This window comes from Dasypus novemcinctus, chromosome 3 (genome assembly GCF_030445035.2).
Source record: "Dasypus novemcinctus isolate mDasNov1 chromosome 3, mDasNov1.1.hap2, whole genome shotgun sequence".
Taxonomy (NCBI): Eukaryota; Metazoa; Chordata; class Mammalia; order Cingulata; family Dasypodidae; genus Dasypus; species Dasypus novemcinctus.
In genome coordinates this window covers 84,160,425-84,178,896 of record NC_080675.1, presented here as the reverse complement: position 1 = coordinate 84,178,896, position 18,472 = coordinate 84,160,425, and the positions used below count along the sequence as shown (strand labels likewise).

At 36.9% G+C, this 18,472-nt stretch overlaps 1 protein-coding gene across 4 annotated transcripts in view; it reads right to left on the bottom strand.

Moving 5' to 3' along the window:
* Positions 1-18,472, bottom strand: part of STRN3 (striatin 3) — a 122,647-nt gene that overhangs the window by 55,076 nt on the left and 49,099 nt on the right. For all 4 annotated transcript variants that reach the window (XM_004467931.5, XM_004467929.5, XM_004467930.5 and 1 more), the window contains exons 2-3: positions 2,622-2,725; positions 2,070-2,143 (exon numbers count right to left, since the gene is read on the bottom strand). In XM_004467931.5, the coding sequence (XP_004467988.2) occupies positions 2,070-2,143; positions 2,622-2,725 (178 nt within the window). The remainder of the gene's footprint in view (positions 1-2,069; positions 2,144-2,621; positions 2,726-18,472) is intronic.

The window sequence follows — 18,472 nt, the reverse complement described above, 5'->3', positions numbered from 1 at the left end:
CCAAATTCTTCAAATCTGAATAATAAACAAAAGGGGAGAGTGCAACCATAGACTAAAGTAGATTTGTTACTGTAGTTGTTAATGTGTGGTAATGGAAGAACTTACAACACTAATATAAAAACAGTGGTTATAGAGGTTCTTAGGGGAGGGAAAGGGATTAAGTGGAAAACAGGGCAATTTTAGGGCATTGGAATTGTTTTGTATGTTACTGCAATGATGTATATATACATGTCAATACCTATAAAACTACATAGCACAAAGTATAAACCATAATGTAAACTACAGACCTTCACTGGTTAGTGGCAATTCTTCAATATTGGTTCAATTGTAGTAAATGTACCACATTAATGTAAGATGTTATTAATAGGGGGAAATATGTGTGGGGGGACATGATTATATGGGAATCCCCTATACTTTTGATGTAACTTTTCTGTAATCTAAAATTTTTCTAAAACCAAAGTTTATTACAAAAAAAAATTTTTTTAATCTTACTTAAATTATAGGCAGGTGAAATTTATCTGCTAAGGATTTTGCTTTATGCAAACTGTTGCACTACTAAGGCTAGTTGATCAATTCTGTCTGTTTTAGCCTGTATATCAAAAATGAAGAGCTAGTATCAGCCTCCTTCCTCACATTTAAGCAGACGAAGTTAAAGGCACAGCCCTCAAGTTCCAGAAAGTGCTGACTTATTTTCTGAATATTCTAGCCACTCTGAAAAGAAAATAAGTTAAAAAACAAAACAAAACAAAAAACTCCGAACTCACCAGGTTTTTGCTATGGTAAAGCCACTGTACTCCTAAATGTAACTGTACCACTACAGTTAACAAGGCTCAAAATATCTTTTTATCATACACTCTTGCTTTTCCATAAAGATCATAATATTGTCCCCTAGCATCAGAATGAATTTTCATAACCACTGAAAAGCAGGTCAAACACAAGCCATGCCATGGCAATCTTGGTCTCCTGATTTTACATACAAAAACAACTTAAAGATATAATTTGTGGTTATGGAGTAGATAAGACCCAAAAATAAGCCAACTGTAGGCTGGATGTGTGTTGTGTTCCTTCCAAGTTCTAAGTATTTAATATTGAACTAAAAACTAATGAACTTTTAAAATTTATTTTAACAATTAACTACAAAATAAAACCACAGATACATTTTCTTTTTCTTGTCATGCATGATTTAAACTTTATAAGATGTGGAAACAAATAAGGAAATAGAAGAAAAAATGTATATCTAAATAAGGAGAGAATATATTTCGTTTTCTTGCCTTGGTAACCAGCATCCAAGAACAGCATAGGCTTCAATTTGACTACACTATCAAAAATGTGTATGTAAATGAGTTCTAAATACATCTAAGAATAAGAAATTACTAACGATAGTCTCAATTTCTATATAATATAAATCTAAACATTCCTTACTCATTAAACTCTTGTAGTCTCCAACATTAATCACAAAGATCTCTAAAACAAGTAAACATTAAAACATTAAACTGTTCCTATAAGAATAATTCTCTCCACTGATTAATTTCTCATAACTACTCCTACACTCACTATCTGCTTGGTTAAGAGAAAAGTAAATGGTAGATAAAATTTTCCTTTTCTCTTATCCTTAATTGGCTGATTCTACAGTTTTCAAATCTAGTCAAATTTCCATTATCTTTAGAATTAAACTGAGTTAATCGCACCTTCTTCAGATAAAAAGGGTTTTAATAATAATAATCGAAGTTTAAGTAGGAGGGGACAAGAATGGCCTACAGGTGAAAAAAACGCGATTTTTCTTACCTTCCAACACTAATTACTACCAAAAAAACAGGTTTCAATAAAGGGAAAATAAAATGTTAAGTAAATCTCAGAACTGAGATATAGATGAAACTACTTACACTTTTATTCACTTAGTATTTTCCCCCAAAATTCTATACAGTATTACAATAGTCAATCATCTGCCTAACCAATGCTATCAAAGCAAAATGTGATAAAGAAAATGTGCCTACTATATAAAAATGAACTTTAAACTAATTATTTTGGAATTGAAAAATGAAAAAAGCTGACAGAAAAATCAAGATTACCTGATTCAAAGGTTGGCATTTTCAAATCACCTTGGTTCAGTTCTGTGCCATATTTTAATTTGTGGTATTTTGCCCTGAAAATTAAAAAAAAAAAAAGGTAAAAGAATAACTTTCTTGTTTGTTTTTCTACATATTTAATTCATTATGATAAATATTTCTCCAATAACAAATAAAGCATAAAGTAAATGTCTGTTTCTTTAATCTTTATTTGCAAAGGAGTTTGAAGCAATTAAAGAACATACTGCTGTAAAAGGAAAAAAAAACAGAAAATTACTGAGCAACAATATACCCAAGTGAAAGAAGAGATAAATGATCTTTAAAAAAAATATCCAAATTTTAGATTTTATAAAAAAAAAATTATTTCAATTTTAAATATTTTAATCTCTTTATTTTACATTTCTTTTCCCATGGGAGAACTGAATTGAAATATCACTTTGTATTTAGGCAAGGGATTGTATCTTTCAAAGAGTTTTCAAATACACTGTGCAGTAGTGTAAGAAAATACTACTATTTTACTTATTTTACTCATATTGGAAAATGAGGCTAACATACCTTTCTTGTTTTAATGCATACTCTAACATTTTTATTCTTCTTACTAAATCCTTCTTCAAGTTTTCTTGACCTTTTCTTTCTCCTTGTAAAAAGGCTATCCGGGCCTAAAAATAAATAAAAGACATACTTATTTTTATTTTTCCTTAACCTACAGAAGTAACAGAACTGCAAAAAAGGAAAATAATAAATGTAAACCCTTTCAATTTTATTCACATTACAAGACTGAAATTTCATGGAAGTGGTTAACCAAACTTTGTTAGATAACATTATCACTTTAAAGATATTTAGATAACTTTATAATCCTTAAAGTCTCTAATATTAATTAACCTTATATAACTTGAAAGGAAACTTTTAATAAAAACTAAACCTAATTCCCAACATACCACTTATAAAGAACTGAAAAGTAACATTATACTCACAAATAAATACATATTTTCTAAAATAAGATAGTTGTTTCAATACCATTATTACCTCAAAAGCATAATTTTTCCAGAAACACTTTAAAATGTTTATAATTTTCCTACTTTATCACCACACTTAAAATTGTTTCAATTCTTGAAACAGTAATACAGAATATTACAAATAATTCAACTTAAGTCTCTATACTTTCCACTGTTTACTTTTTCATTTTTTTAACTTTGTTTTCATTTATCTACAATGAAATGAATATTTTAAAAATTGTCTCATTTTCTTATTTCTTGAGAGGCAAACACTCCATCTTATACTGGCCCTTCTCAGCCTGTCAACCTCCTGTACACACCACATGAGGCAGAGTAATAATTAAAGAGACTGGCATCCTTATGGGTAGACTTGCCATTATGCACACATTCACATCAGAGTTCATTTTCACATGGGATAAAATGCTTTAACTGGGATGACCCACAAGTTTATTTGCTCAGTATGAGAAACTATTATTAGCAAACTATATTATTATTTTTTCTAAATTTTTAAAATTTCAGTAAACGAAGAATCAGAGCAACTGAATTTAGCTGGATGATTTAATCCAGCAAAATATAAGATATGGGGGAGCAGATACAGCCCAAGTGATTGAGTACCCACTTCCCATGAATGAGGTTCCGAGTGGATTCCCGGTGCCTCCTAAAATTCAAACAAACAGACAAATGGAAAAACCAACTCTTATTGGGGAGCAGATGTACCTCAGTGGTTGAGTGTTTGTTTCCCATGTACAAGGTCATGGGTTCAATCCCTGGTACCTCCTAAAAAGGGTAGGAGGGAGCAGATGTAGCTCAATGGTTGAGCACCTGCTTCCCATGCAGAAGGTCCTGGGTTCAATTCTCAGTACCTCCTTTTTAAAAAAAAAAAGGCTTCTGGAAAGATGGCAGATTACGAAGACACAGGACTCTCTTCTCTCCCAAGAAAACAGCTAGAGGACAGGCAGAAACAGCCTGGAAAAAAACTAATCTAGGGATTAGGACACCACGGGAAGGTTGGTGAAATAATCAAGATAGCAAAACTGTGAGTTAAAAGTGGCAGCTGCTAATGCAGGCAACCTCCCCAACACTACAGATACTTTTGAATTCTCAGGCCTCAAAGCTACAGATCCAGTGCCTCAGGAAACGGGAAAAGAAGGGACACAGCCTAAGGCTGACTCAGCTTTTGACACAAAAATTTAGTCTGCTATATCCCACCAGCCATTTCAAGGCAGCTGGGAACCCACCACTGTTTGCAAAGGGACTAACGAGGTCGATCCTCTCAATCTCCCCACTATATTAACCATAACTAATTGTTGAGGACACAAAGGGGAGTAGACTTGTTTCCCACTCAGTAAAAGGGAAGAGAATGCCAGCAAAGATTGGAAAACTGCCTCTGGAAAGTTTTAACTACAAGGCTCTCAGCCTCCAGGCAGGAACCTCTATCACACTGATCCAGTCCAGTCCAGGCTACAGCAAACACATTCCTAACAGGCTTTGAATTGAGAGGCCTGCCGAAAGCCCCATCTGCTGGCCAACCAAGGGGGTGCGTGTGAGGAAATTAAACTTTAGAGAGGCTTTTTCTGGCCTTTATAGCCACCCTCCCCAAGGCCCTAGATAGTGGGTCTGCACCCCATTATGGGGTCCAGAGCCCAGTTTTGTGCAACTAACAGAAACAATCCCAAAGACCCAGAACAGTTTGAACCAAGAAGCAAAGAATGGCAGTAACCACAGTCTCCCACCACTAAATTCCTAAGAGAGAAACTGAGCATCTGAGTAAACTCACCATCCTAATCAGATGTCGAGACATCAACAAAAAATTATGAGCCATACTAAGAAAATGGAAGACATGGCTCTAAATAAGGAATATATGAAAGCCACAGAGGAAGTGCAGGATTTGAGATAACTAATGAATGATATGCACACAAATTTCCAAAATCAAGTTGAGTTGAAAGACAATACAGCTAAAGAGATAAAGGACAAGAAGACACTGAGGATGAATTCTACGCTTTATTAATACGTATCAATAAAATTGACTTTTGAAAAAAAGATATTGAGAGAGGACAAAGAATTTGACAACCTTAATAGAAAAATAACAGAGCTCAGAGGAATGAAAGACACAATAGGTGACACAAAAGACACAGGGACAGACAACCAGCAAGATGGCGTTCGAGTAAGGAGCTCCTAGAGTCAGCTCCTGCTACAGGGCAGTTAGTAAACACCCAGAGCTCTCTGGAACTAGCTGAAGCACCTGTTTGGGGGCTCCAGGAGACCAGAAGAGCATCTGGCAACATCCTTGAAGGAATGGAAGGAGACTGCCCATCTGCAGAAAAGATTCGTAGGTAGAGCGCTCTGCACCACGGAGGCTGGTACCCATCCTCCAGAGGAGGCACAAGCCGCCTCAGGAGCTGTTCCATTGCTGGAATTGAAAGCTCCACTTCCCAAAGTGGGGGAGGAAGAGACAGTTGGACACCAACTTCAGCTACTGAGGAGTAAATTCAGTGGATTAAAGTATAATCCTAATAACAGTTAAAGTTTGAGCCTGTCCAAGTTGGAAAAAAGGCTGGTAGCCGCCGTTTTGACGCTGCCCCCACCATGAGGGGAAGCTGGACTGACTGAAAATCACAGTGAGAGTAGGAACCAGTTTCTTTCACCCACATCAGCATGCAGCCCTAGCCTAGGCTTCAGCTCTACTTCTGGCAGGGAGAAGGCTGGGAGGCCCTGCACCAGCCTATGCAGGTAACAGGTACATCTGTCTGGTACAGACTGAATAATCAGAAGTCTACTGGGGCAACTGAGGTCATCTTGGACCTGCACTGTACAGACTGCTGCCCACATGTCCAGCTCCATCCCTGCCCCAGGCAGGGGAGAAAGGAACGTGAAGCTTCATCAGTCTCTCTGGGCAACGACAGTCTAGGCATGCACAACTTGGATTATTCCACACAGCTGTGACTCTGTCCCTACCCGTTGCAAAGGAGAAAGTTGGGAGAAGCTCCATTGGTCCCTGGGGCAACGGAGGCAGCTTGAGTCTCCACAGCTTATAGGACCAACTACATCCTTGGCTCCCACTGCACAATCAGCAAGGGAGAAAGGGCAGGAAGCCCTAAACTAAAGAGAAAAACTGCATCCAGAATAAATACTCAAGTAAGCCAGATGCCAAAACACCAACCAAAAATTACAATCCACACCAAGAAACAGGAAACTATGGCCCAGTTAAAGGAACAAGATAAGCCTCCAGATGAAATAAAAGAGTTGAGACAACTAACCACAGATGTTCAAACACATCTCCTTAATAAATTCAATGAGATGGCTAAACAGATTAAGGATATTAAGAAGCCACTGGATGAGCACAAAGAAGAATTTGAAAGCATGCATAGAAAAATAGCAGATCTTATGGGAATGAAAGGCACAATGAATGAAATTTTTAAAACACTGGAATCATATAATAGCAGATTTGAGGAGGCAGATGAAAGGATTGGTGAGCTTGAAGAAATGGCCTCTGAAAGTGAATATATGAAAGAACAGATGAAGAAAAGAATGGAAAAGATTGAACAAGGTCTCAGGGAACTAAATGAGAGCAAAAGACATGCAAACATACGTGTCATGGGTGTCCTAAAAGGAGATAGGAAGGGAAAAGGGGCAAAAGGAATATTTAAAGAAATGGTAGAAAACTTCCCAACCCTATTGAAGGACACAGATATCCATGTCCAAGAAGCACAACATACTTCCATCCAAAAAAATTCTAACAGACCTCCCACATGGGAGGTCCCCAATTTGATCCTCAATGTCTCCTAAAAATAACAACAACAAAAGCAAACTTACATGTCCAAGAAGCACAGGACAACCCAATCAGATAAATGCAAGTAGACCTACTCCAAGATACATACACACTATTCAGAATGTCAAAAGTCAAAAAAGAGCCAGCAAGGGAGAAGCAAACCATCATATACAAGGGACACCCAGTAAGACTTAGTGCAGCTTTCTCATCAGAAACCATAGAGGCAAGACAGTGATGTGATAAGATTATTTTACTGAAAAAGAAAAATGGCCAGTCAAGATCCTTTGTCCAGGGAAACTGTCCTTCAAATATGAAGGTGAGTTTAGAATATTTGCAAACAAACAGAAACTATGTTAGTTTGAAAAACAAGAAGCCACCATTGCAGGAAATACCTTAGAGCCTGAAAGAAAAAGACAGAAGAGAGAGGCTTAGAGAAGAGTTTAGAAGAAAGAATAGCTAAAAGGATAATCAAAAGAGTAAAAAGACAGCAAAAATAAGATGACATATGAAAACCAAAGAATGAAATTGTGGAAGCAAATAATACATTTACAGTGATAATATTAAAAGTGAATGGCTTAAACTCCCTAATCAAAAGATACAGGCTGACCAAATGATGAAAAAAAAACAAAAACAAAAATATGAGGCATCCATATATATACTGCTTACAAGAAACTCACCTTAGACCTAAGGATGCAAACTGGATGGAAAAAAGATATCTCATGCAAACAGAAACTGAAAATAAGCAGGAGTAGCTGTACTAATATCGGACAAAATAGACTTTAAATGCAAAAATGTTGTAAGAGATACAGAAGGCCATTATATTTTAATAAGAGGAACAATCCAGCAAGAAGAAATAAGTCATAAATATCTATGCACCTTAACAGGATGTCCCAAAATACATGAGAAACTCTGGCAGAACTCAAGGAAGAAACAGACATCTCTACAATAATAGTTGGAGATTTCAATGCACCACTCATATCATTAGATAAAATAAGACAGATGATCAACAAGGAAAGAGAACTTGAACAATATGATAAATGAGCTAAACCTAACATACACAGAACATTGCAACCAAACTCAGTGGGTTATATATTTTTGTCAAGTGCTCAGAGATCTTTCTCCAGAATACACTATGTTAGGTCACAAGGCAGGTCTCAGTAAATATAAATAGAGTGAAATTATACAAAGCACATTCTTAAGAACATAATGGATGAAACTGGAAATAACAGGAAAGAGGTAAAATAACAACGCGTGGAGGCTGAACAACACACTCCAAAATAATCAGTGGGTCAAAGAAGAAAAAAACTTTTAAGTGAAATTAGTAAATGCATTAAGAGAAATGAAAACAGGAACACAGCTTATCAAAACCTATGGGATATAGCAAAGGCAGTACTGAGAGGGAAATTTATAGCCCTAAATGCCTATATTAAAAAAGAAAGACCTAACATCAAAAATATAACAAAACAATGGGAGAAAATGGAAAAAGAACAGCAAACCATTCCCAAAGCAAGAAGAAGGAAAGAAATAATAAAGATTAGAACAGAAATAAATGAAATTGAGACCAAAAAACAAAACAGAAAATAAAACCAAAAACTGGTTCTTTGAGAAGATCAATAAAATTGAAAACCCTAAGCTAAACTAACAGAAAAAAGAAAAGAAAAGGAAAAAAAAAACAACAACAGAGAAGACTCAACAAATACAATCAGAAATGAAAGGGGGGATGTTATGAATGACTCCACAAAAATAAAAAGGGTCACAAGAGGATATTATGAGAAACTGTATATCAACAAACTAGAAAACCTAGATGAAATAGACCAATTCCTAGAAATGCACAAACCACCTAACTGTTGCTATAAGAAATACAAGAACGTAAAAAACCAATCACATTTAAAGAAATTGAATCAGTCATCAAAGATCTCCCAAGAAAGAAAAATCCAGGATCAGATAGCTTCACAGATGGATTCTACCAAGCAATTAAAAAAGAATTAACACCAATCCTATTGAAACTCTTCCAAAAAAATTGAAGAGGGAAAATTACCCAACACATTTTATGAAACCAACATCATCCTAATACCAAAGCCAGATAAAGACATTACAAACAAAAAAAATTACAGACCTACTTCTCTAATGAATATAGATGCAAAAATTATCAACAAAGTACTTGCAAATTGAACTCAACAGCATATCAAAAGACTTATACATCATGACCTAATGGGATTTATTCCTGGTACGCAAGGGTAGTTCAACATTTAAAAAATCAATTAATATAATATACTACATTAACGAACTGGGGAGCAGATGTAGCTCAAGTGATTGAGCGTCTGCTTCCCATATATGAGATCCCAGGTTCAATTCCCCAGTATCTCCTAAAAACAAACAAACAAAATTAACAAATTGAAGGGAAAAAGACACATGATCACCTCAACCAGTAACAAAAAAGTCATTAGACAAAATTCAGCATTTTTCTTGATAAAAAAACACTGATAGGCACAGAATGAAACTTTTTTTTTTTAAAGACTTATTTTTATTTATTTAATTCCCCTCCCCTCCCCCGGTTGTCTGTTTTCTGTGTCTTTTTGCTGCGTCTTGTTTCTTGTTTCTTTGTCCGCTTCTGTTGTCGTCAGCGGCACGGGAAGTGTGGGCGGCGCCATTCCTGGGCAGGCTGCTCCCTCCTTCGCGCTGGGCGGGCTCTCCTTATGGCTGCACTCCTTGTGCGTGGGGCTCCCCTAGGCGGGGGACACCCTGCGTGGCGCGGCACTCCTTGCGCGCATCAGCACTCCTTGCGCGCATCAGCACTGCACATGGGCCAGCTCCACACGGGTCAAGGAGGCCCGGGGCTTGAACCGCGGGCCTCCCATGTGGTAGACGGACGCCCTAACCACTGGGCCAAAGTCCGTTTCCCCAGAATGAAACTTAATCAATATGATACAGGGCATAATTGAAAAAGCCACAGCCAACATTTTACTCAATAGAGAAAGGTTAAAAGCTTTCCCTCTAAGATTGGGAACAAGACAAGGATGCTCACTGTCACCAGTGTTATTCAATATTTTGCAAGAAGTTCTAGCTAGAGCAATTAGACAAGGGGGAAAAAAGGCATCCAAACAGGAAAAGAGGAAGTAAAATTCTCACTATTCATAGGTGATAGGATCTTATACTTAGAAAATTCTGAAATGTCTACAACTGATCTACTTGAGCTAATAAATGAATTCAGCAAAGTGGCAGAACACAGCATTAACAAGCAAAAACCAGTAATGTTTCTGTACACTAGAACCAAACAATCTGAGGAGGCAATCAGGGAAAATATTCCATTTACAATAACAACAAAGACTCAAATACCTAAGAATCAATTTAACCAAAGAAGTACAGGACCTATATGCAGAAAGCTACAAAGCAATGCTAAAAGAAATCAATGAAGAGCTAAACAAATGGAAAGACATCCTGTGCTCATGAATTTTAGTTCATAGTCACTAAATATCATTAGGATGTCATTCCTACCCAAACTGATTTATATATTCAAATGTAATACCAATCTAAATAACAACATCATATTTTACAGAAATAGAAAAAGCAACTAGCAAATTCATTTGGAAGGGAAAGAGCACCTGAAGAGCCAAATCATTCCAAAAAAGAAGAGTGATGTAGGACTGCGTTACCCCGAAAACACATTACAAAGTACAGTGGCCAAACAGCATGGTACTAGCATAAAGACAGACATTTCGATCAGTGGAATAGAATTGAGAGTCCAAAAATAAACCCTCACCTCTAAGGCCTACTGGTTTTCGACAAACCTACCAAAGCCACTGTGGAGAACTATTTGACAGTTCTTAAAGAAGTTGAATATAGATTTGCCATGTGACACAGTAATACCACTACTTGGAATATACCTAGAAGAACTGAAAGCAGCGAAATGAACAGACATCTGCACACTGATGTTCACAGTGGAACAGAAGTGCCAAAAGATGGAAATAATCCAGGTGCCCATAAATGGACGAATGCATAAACAAAATGTGGTGCATGCACACGATGGAATATTATGCAATTGTAAGAAGAAATGAAGTGAGAAGCATGTGACAACATGTATGAACCTGGAGGGCATTATGTTGACTGAAGCAAGCCAGACACAAAAGGACTAATACTGTATGACTGTGCTACTATGAACTAAATATATTGTGTAACCTCATATAGTTAATTAACATGAGTATGGGCTACCAGAAAAGAGAATGAAGTTAGAGAATGGAAAGCCGAGGGTTAACTTCTGCAGAATTGGTAAAAAGAATGCATGTTAATCTTTGGAAATAAATAGAAAGGGTGAATGCACAACATAATGTCTAACTAGCAGTACTATTTTATGGGTATGACAGTAATTTAAGGGAAAGTCTATGGTTATGTACATTACTAAAAGGAAAGCTAAAAAATGTATAACATGGGAATATACAGCAGGATAACACCATACGTGAAATGTGAATATGGATTAAATTCCATGAGACTTTTTCATTGAAACTGAACTAATATCACATACAAAAAGAAATTATGCTAAGTGAAAGAAACCAAACACAAAGCATTACATATTGTATGATTCCATTTACAAAAAAATGTAAATATAAATCAATTTATAAAGCTGAAATTAGATTAGTGGTTATGTAAAGCTGGGGAAGGATCGAGGGATTAAGCGGCGACTTTCGAGAGGTGTGGGATTTTTCTTTTTGAAGTAATGAAATTGCTCTGAAATCTTTTGTGGATAAATGAACAGCATTATGATTATACTAAAAGCCACTGATTATACCCTTTGGACAGAACATACAGTATGCGAATATATCTCAATAAAACTTACTTAAAAATACATAAATAAATGTGTAAGAAGAGCCAGAAATAAGCAGTTGTATACAGAAGGGGGGAGGATAAGCGACTGAGAGGGGAAGAATTTCCTTCTTTCATTTTTAAAAATTATTATTATTGAAATAATGAAAATGCTCTAATAATGATTGAAGTGATGAATGCACAACTATGTGGTCATGCCAAACACCAATGATTGTACACAATGGATAAACTGCATGCTTTATTGATATGTATCAAAAAAACTGATTCCTTTAAAAAAACAAACAAACCTGGATGAAACAGGCAAATTCCTTCAAACATATAAATTATTTAATCTGAGGCAAGAAGAAATAGAAAATCTCAACAGACTTATATAAAGTAGAGAGACCGAATTAGTAATCTAAAATCTTTTGGGAAGCGGGTTTGGCCCAATGGATAGGGCATCCGCCTACCACATGGGAGATCCAAGGTTCAAACCCAGGGCCTCCTCACTCGTGTGGAGAGCTGGCCCATGTCCAGTGCTGATATGCACAAGGAGTGCCGTGCCACACAGGGGTGTCACCTACCACGCGCAAGGAGTGCACCCCACAAGGAGAGCTGCCCAGTGCAAAAAAAAAGTACAGCCTGCCCAGGAATGGCGCCGCACACACGGAGAGTTGACACAGCAAGATGACGCAACAAAAACGAGACACAGATTCTGGGTGCCGCTGACACAAGCGGACACAGAAGAACACACAGCAAATGGACAAAGGGAGCAGATAACTGGCCGGGGGTGGGGGTGGGGGGGTGCGGGGAAAGGGAGAGAAATAAGTAAAAAATAAATCTTAAAAAAAAAAAAAAAAAAAAAAAACAACTTTCAACAAAGAAAAGTCCGAGACTGGATAGTTTCAATACTGAGTCTACCAAATAGTCCAAGAAGAATTGACACCAATCATTCCCAAACTCTAACAAAAATACAAGAGGGATTACTTCTTAACTCCTTATATGAGACCACCATTACAATTATACCAAAGTCAGATGAAGACAGTAAAAGAAAAGACAATTACAGCCCAATATCCCTACTGAATATCCATGCAAAAATCCTCAACAAGATACTGGTAAACTGAATCCAACAGTATATTAAAATGATTATACACCATAAAGAAGTGGAATTTATCCCAGGAATGCAGGGACGGTTCAACATAAGAAAAGCAAAGTAATACACCACAGTAATAGAAGGAAGGAAATGAATCACATGATCACCTCAATTGATGCAGAAAAGGAATTTGACAAAATCCAACATCTTTTCCTAATAAGAACACTCAGAACGATACGAATAGAAGATAAAGAGCTTTTATTTTATGAAAAACCTATAGCAAATATCATACTCAATGATGAAATACTGAAAGCTTTCAAGGATACCCACTGACACTATTGTTATTCAACAGTGTACTGGATATTCTAGCCAGAGCAATCAGGCAACAAAAAGAAAAAAAGACATCTACCTTAGAAAGGAAAAATTAAGTTACCACCACTTACAGATGACATCATCCTATAAACAGAAAATCTGAAAGAATCCACATGAAAGCTACTAGAACTAATAAATACAGCAAAGTTGTAGGATACAAGATAAACATGCAGAAGTCTCTTAGGTTTCTATATCCCAGGAATGAACAATCTAAAAAGGAAATAAACAATTATCTTTACAAGAGCATCTAAAAGAATAAAATACCTAGGAATAAATTTAATCAAGGAAGCGAAAGACTTGTATATTGAAAACTGTAAAACATCTCTGAAAAGAAATTAAAGACCTAAATAAATGGAGAGAAACTCCATGATAATGGATTGGAAGCTTAATATTGTTAAGATGTCAATACTGGAAAAGCTGATCTAGAAATTCATATAGAACTGCAATGGGCTCAAAATTGCCAAAACAATCTTTAAAAGAACAACAAAGTAGGAAGACTCTCATTTCCTGATTTCAAAACTTATTACAAAGTTACAGTAATTAAAACACTACGATACTAGCATAAGGGTAGGCAATGGAATAAAATTGACAGTCCAGAGATTAAATCCACAAATCTAAGGCCAGCTGATTTTGACAAGGGTGCCAAGTCCATTCAATGGGAAAATAATAATTCCTACCATTCACTATAAACAGAAATTAATTCAAAGAAAACCAATACCCTAAATATAAGAGCTAATACTGCAGGAATATTATAAGAAAACATAGACAAAAAATATTTAGGAACTTTAAGTAGGGCAAAGGATTTTCAAATTTTAAACCAAAAATAAGCAACCAAAGGAAATATAGATAAATGGGACCTTATCAAAATTTAAAACTTTTGTGCATCAAAGAACTTTATCATGAAAGTAAGAAAGACAAGCTAAAGAATAGGAGAAGATATTTGGAAGCCAAATATCTGATAAAGTTTAATATCCAGAATATATAAAATAACACGTTATATACCACAACTCAACAACAAAAAAGACAAACCAATTTAAAAAATGGGGAGACTTCAGGGAAAATGGCAGATTACAAAGACACAGGACAATTTCTATCCTAGATAAATAACTAAAGGATAGACTGAAACAGTCTGGAAAAAAAACTAGGCTTTAGAACACCAGGGCAAAGGCTGGACACCATTCAGAAGAGAAAGGGAAAAGGATATGAAAAGACCTGTTGAAATTGAAGACAGAAAAGAACAGAGAGAGAAAAGAATTGAAAAAATAGAGCAGGGCTGACAGAGTTGAATGACAACACAAAACACAACAACATAAGTGCCATGGGAGTTCCAGAAGGAGAAAAGGAAAGGGGCAGAAACAGGTTTTGAGGAAATAATAGCTGAAAATTCCCCAACTCTCATGAAAGAAATGAACTTGCACGTCCAAGAAGCATAGCATACCCCAATCAGAATAAATTCAAATAGACCTACTCTAAAACACATACTACTCAGAATGTCAAACGTCAAAGATAAAGAAAAAATTCCAAGGCAGAAGCAGACCACATACCAGGGCTTAGAGTCCATTTCTCATCAGAAACCATGGAGGCGAGAAAACAATGGTATGATACAATTAGGATACTGAAAGAGAAACATTGTCAGCTGAGAATTCTTTATCCAGCAAAACTGTCCTTCAAATATGAAGGTGAGTATAAAAAATATTCACAAACAAACAGAAACTAAGAGAGTTTGTTAAAAAGAATCCACCTCCACAGGAAATATTAAAAGGAAGCCTTAGAGCCTCAAAGAAAAAGGAGAGAGAGGCTTGGAGGAGAGTATAGAAAAAGAATAGCAGAAAGGATAAGCAATAGAGTCAAGACAGATGAAAATATATGACTTATGAAAACCAAAGAATAAAATGGTGGAAGTAAATAATGCATTTACAATGATATCATTGAATGTGAATGGAATAAACTCCCCAATCAAATGATATAGGCTGACAGAATGGATAAAAAAGCATAAACCATCCATATGCCACTTACAAGAGACTCAACAGTTAAGACCCAGGGATACAAACAGGTTGAAACTGAAAGGTTAGAAAAAGATACTACATACAAATAGTAACCAAAAAAGAGCAGGGGTACCTAGCTAATATGATACAAAACAGACTTTAAGTGCAAAAATGTTATAAGAGATACAGAAGGCCATTATATATTAACAAAAGAAACAATCCACCAGGAAGTTGTTAGTTATAAATATCTATTCACCTAACCAGGGTGTCCCAAGATATGAGGAACTCTGGCAAAACTGAAGGGAGAAATAGACATCTTTACAATAGTTATTGGAGACTTCAACACACCACTCACATCATTAGACAAAAATAGACAAGATCAACAAGGAAAGAGAACTTGAACAATAAGATAAACCAGTTATGCCTAACAGACATACACAGAACTTTGCACCAAAATTCAGCGGGTATATATTCTTCTCAAGTGCCCATGGATCTTTCTCCAGGATAGACCACAAGTTAGAGCACAATGCAGCTCTCAAGGAATACAAAAAGAATGAAATTATACACAGCACCTTTTCAGATCATAATGGAATAAAACTGGAAATCAGTAATAGAAAGGATAAATTCACAAATGTGTGGAGGCTAAACAACACACTTCTAAATAATCAGTGGGTCAAAGAAGAAATTGCAACTGAAATCAGTAAATATATTTAGAGAAATGAAAACAAAAACACAACTTACCAAAGCTTACAGGATAACAGCGAAGGCAGTCTTGAGGGATATTTATAGCTCTAAAACACCTATATTAAAATAAAGAGCTAAATTCATAGATTTAACTGAACTAGAGAAATACAAAAAGGACAGCAAACCAATCCCAAAGCAAACAGAAGGAAAGAAATTATAAAGATTAGAGCAGAAATAAATGAAACTGAGAATTAAAAAAAAAACAAAAACAATGGAGAAAATTAAAAAACCAAAAGCTGGTTCTTTGAGAAGATCAATAAAATTGACAAACTCCTATCCAGACTAACAATGAGAAAGAGAGAGAAGATGCAAATAAATACAATCAGAAATTATAAGGAGGGAAGTTATGACTGACCCCACACAAATAAAAAGGATCACAAGAGGATATTATGAGAAACTGTATGCCAACAAACTAGACAACCCAGATGAAGTGGACCAGTTCCTAGAAACGCACAACCTAATTGTTGCTTCAAGAAATACAAGAACTTAACAAACCAATTAACATTTAAAGAGACTGAATCCAAAGTATGGCCCACTGGCAAGGCACCAAACTCCTGAGCTATATGCCCTGACTAGTGTTTGGATGGCTCCAGAATCCTCAGGAGGCCCATTGGAGGTAGTATCTACTTTGGCAGTCAATGAGCTCCTGCTGGGGCCTCTGGAGTGGTCTCCCAACTCACTTTCAAGTCTCTTAGACACATAAACTCATTTGTCTTTACCTTTTCCCATTTTGGTCAAGGTCTTTTTCCAGTTGCATTGCTAATTGGCACTTGGTAGTAATTCCTAGGTGCCAGGGAGGCTCATCACCAGGAGTCATGTTCCATGCTGGAAGGAAAGCAATGCATCCCTATGCTGAGTTCAGCTTAGAGAGAGGCCACATTTGATCAACAAGGAGGCTCCCAGGAGGCAACTCTTAGGCACCCTCTAATATGAGGCTAATTTTTGGTTTCAAGAGTAAAGGTTCGTGGGTCACCTGACCCAAGGGGCCTTTCGAGCCCTTTTAGGCCACTCGCCTGGGCTTCAAGAGTCCCCGCTGCTATGGTTTCTCCATCACAGGGCAATGAGTGTCCAAGGTGTCCAAGGCTCACAAGCGAAAGAACCAGAGGCTAGAGCAGGAAAAGCATCAGTTCAGGATGAAACTGAACAGTACTGCCTGCAGAGGGAGAAGGAGTTCAATGCCAAGGAAGAAGTGGCTCTGGAATCCCATGACAGTTGCATCAATGAAGTGTAGAATGGAGAGTCAAAAGATGACCATCCTCCAGACCTACTTCAAGCAGAACAGGCATGAAGTCCTAGATAACCTCTTGACCTTTGTCTGTGACATCTTGACAGAAATCCTTGAAAACTACCACATAAATGGATAGGGGGAAAGGAGAGCCTGTTCCATGGATTGACATTTTAGATGCCTTCACATGGACTATGAAGCTTTAGCAAAGCTAGAGTTATATTCTTGGGGAAAGGCATTAAATTATTTCTGTATATTATGTAGTGGGTCCTTTCACTTTTTGGAGAGTAGCAAACCTAGCTTCTTTGTACAGATTAGAGTTTATCTAAAGAATTTCATCTTTTTACCTCCTATTTCTTATCAATTTAATGGGTTAAAAAAAAAAAAGAATAAAGGTTCATACACACAGTCATCAACATCAAGGACCCATCAGTGGACCATCCTCCTTCACTAGTCACTGCCCCTGTACTAGGGGGATTCTTGCTGATCCACTGGAGAATGTGGCAGAGCTCCCCAGGATGGGAATTTGATATTCCCTCGGTTAATGTGTTGAGTCTTTATACACCATGACAACACCCCATGAACATCTGAACACATTTATATGTCTTACATGTATGCCCAGGTGAGCTTCCTCCCATATATCCCCCATCACTGACACCCCGCACCGATGATTCTCCCCTGCCACAGTATAACCCTTCTGTGATCCAAAACTTCTTCAAAAATGAAGCCAATAAAGTAGCAAATACAATTAATAAGAAAATGAAATAATAATGAAAATTTTAAAAATAAGCAATAAAATGGGAATTTATGCTCCCCAGGGTGACAGAGTTGGACTCGTTCTGATTTCTCTACAAATGGCTCTTCTGTCTTTCTATTTGAACCCATAATTAGAACTAGAGTTGGCAGGTGTACATCCAAGAGACTTAAACTTTGGGCAGTCCACATGCCAGCTGGGCCCTGAATCTCAATGAAGGTGCAACACCTACTCTCCAGTTCATTGGTCTCACCCATGACAAATAACAAGGAGGTGATGAAGGACAACTACCCTACAAGGAACTGAGAGAGCCTACAACTGTGTTTTAGTCAGAGAAACACAACTGTGTTTTCTCTAGGAAAATGGAATCAACAAGGGATATCTGTCGATAATAAGAGATTTTATTAGAATCTCTCACGCAGCCATGGGGATGCACAAGTCCAGGTTCTGCAGGCAGGCTGCAACCAGGAGCTCCGATGAAAGCCCAATGAAGGTTCTTGATGAGCCTGGGAGATGCTGGCTGTCCAAATCCGAGCTGGGAAATTCTCTCTCAATGCTGGAATCACTTCCCCTTTTAAGGCATTCAACTGATTGGGTTAAGCATCACTCACTGCTGATGGCAATCTCCCTGACTGATAAAACCAACTATCTATGATTTACCACTGCAGTAAA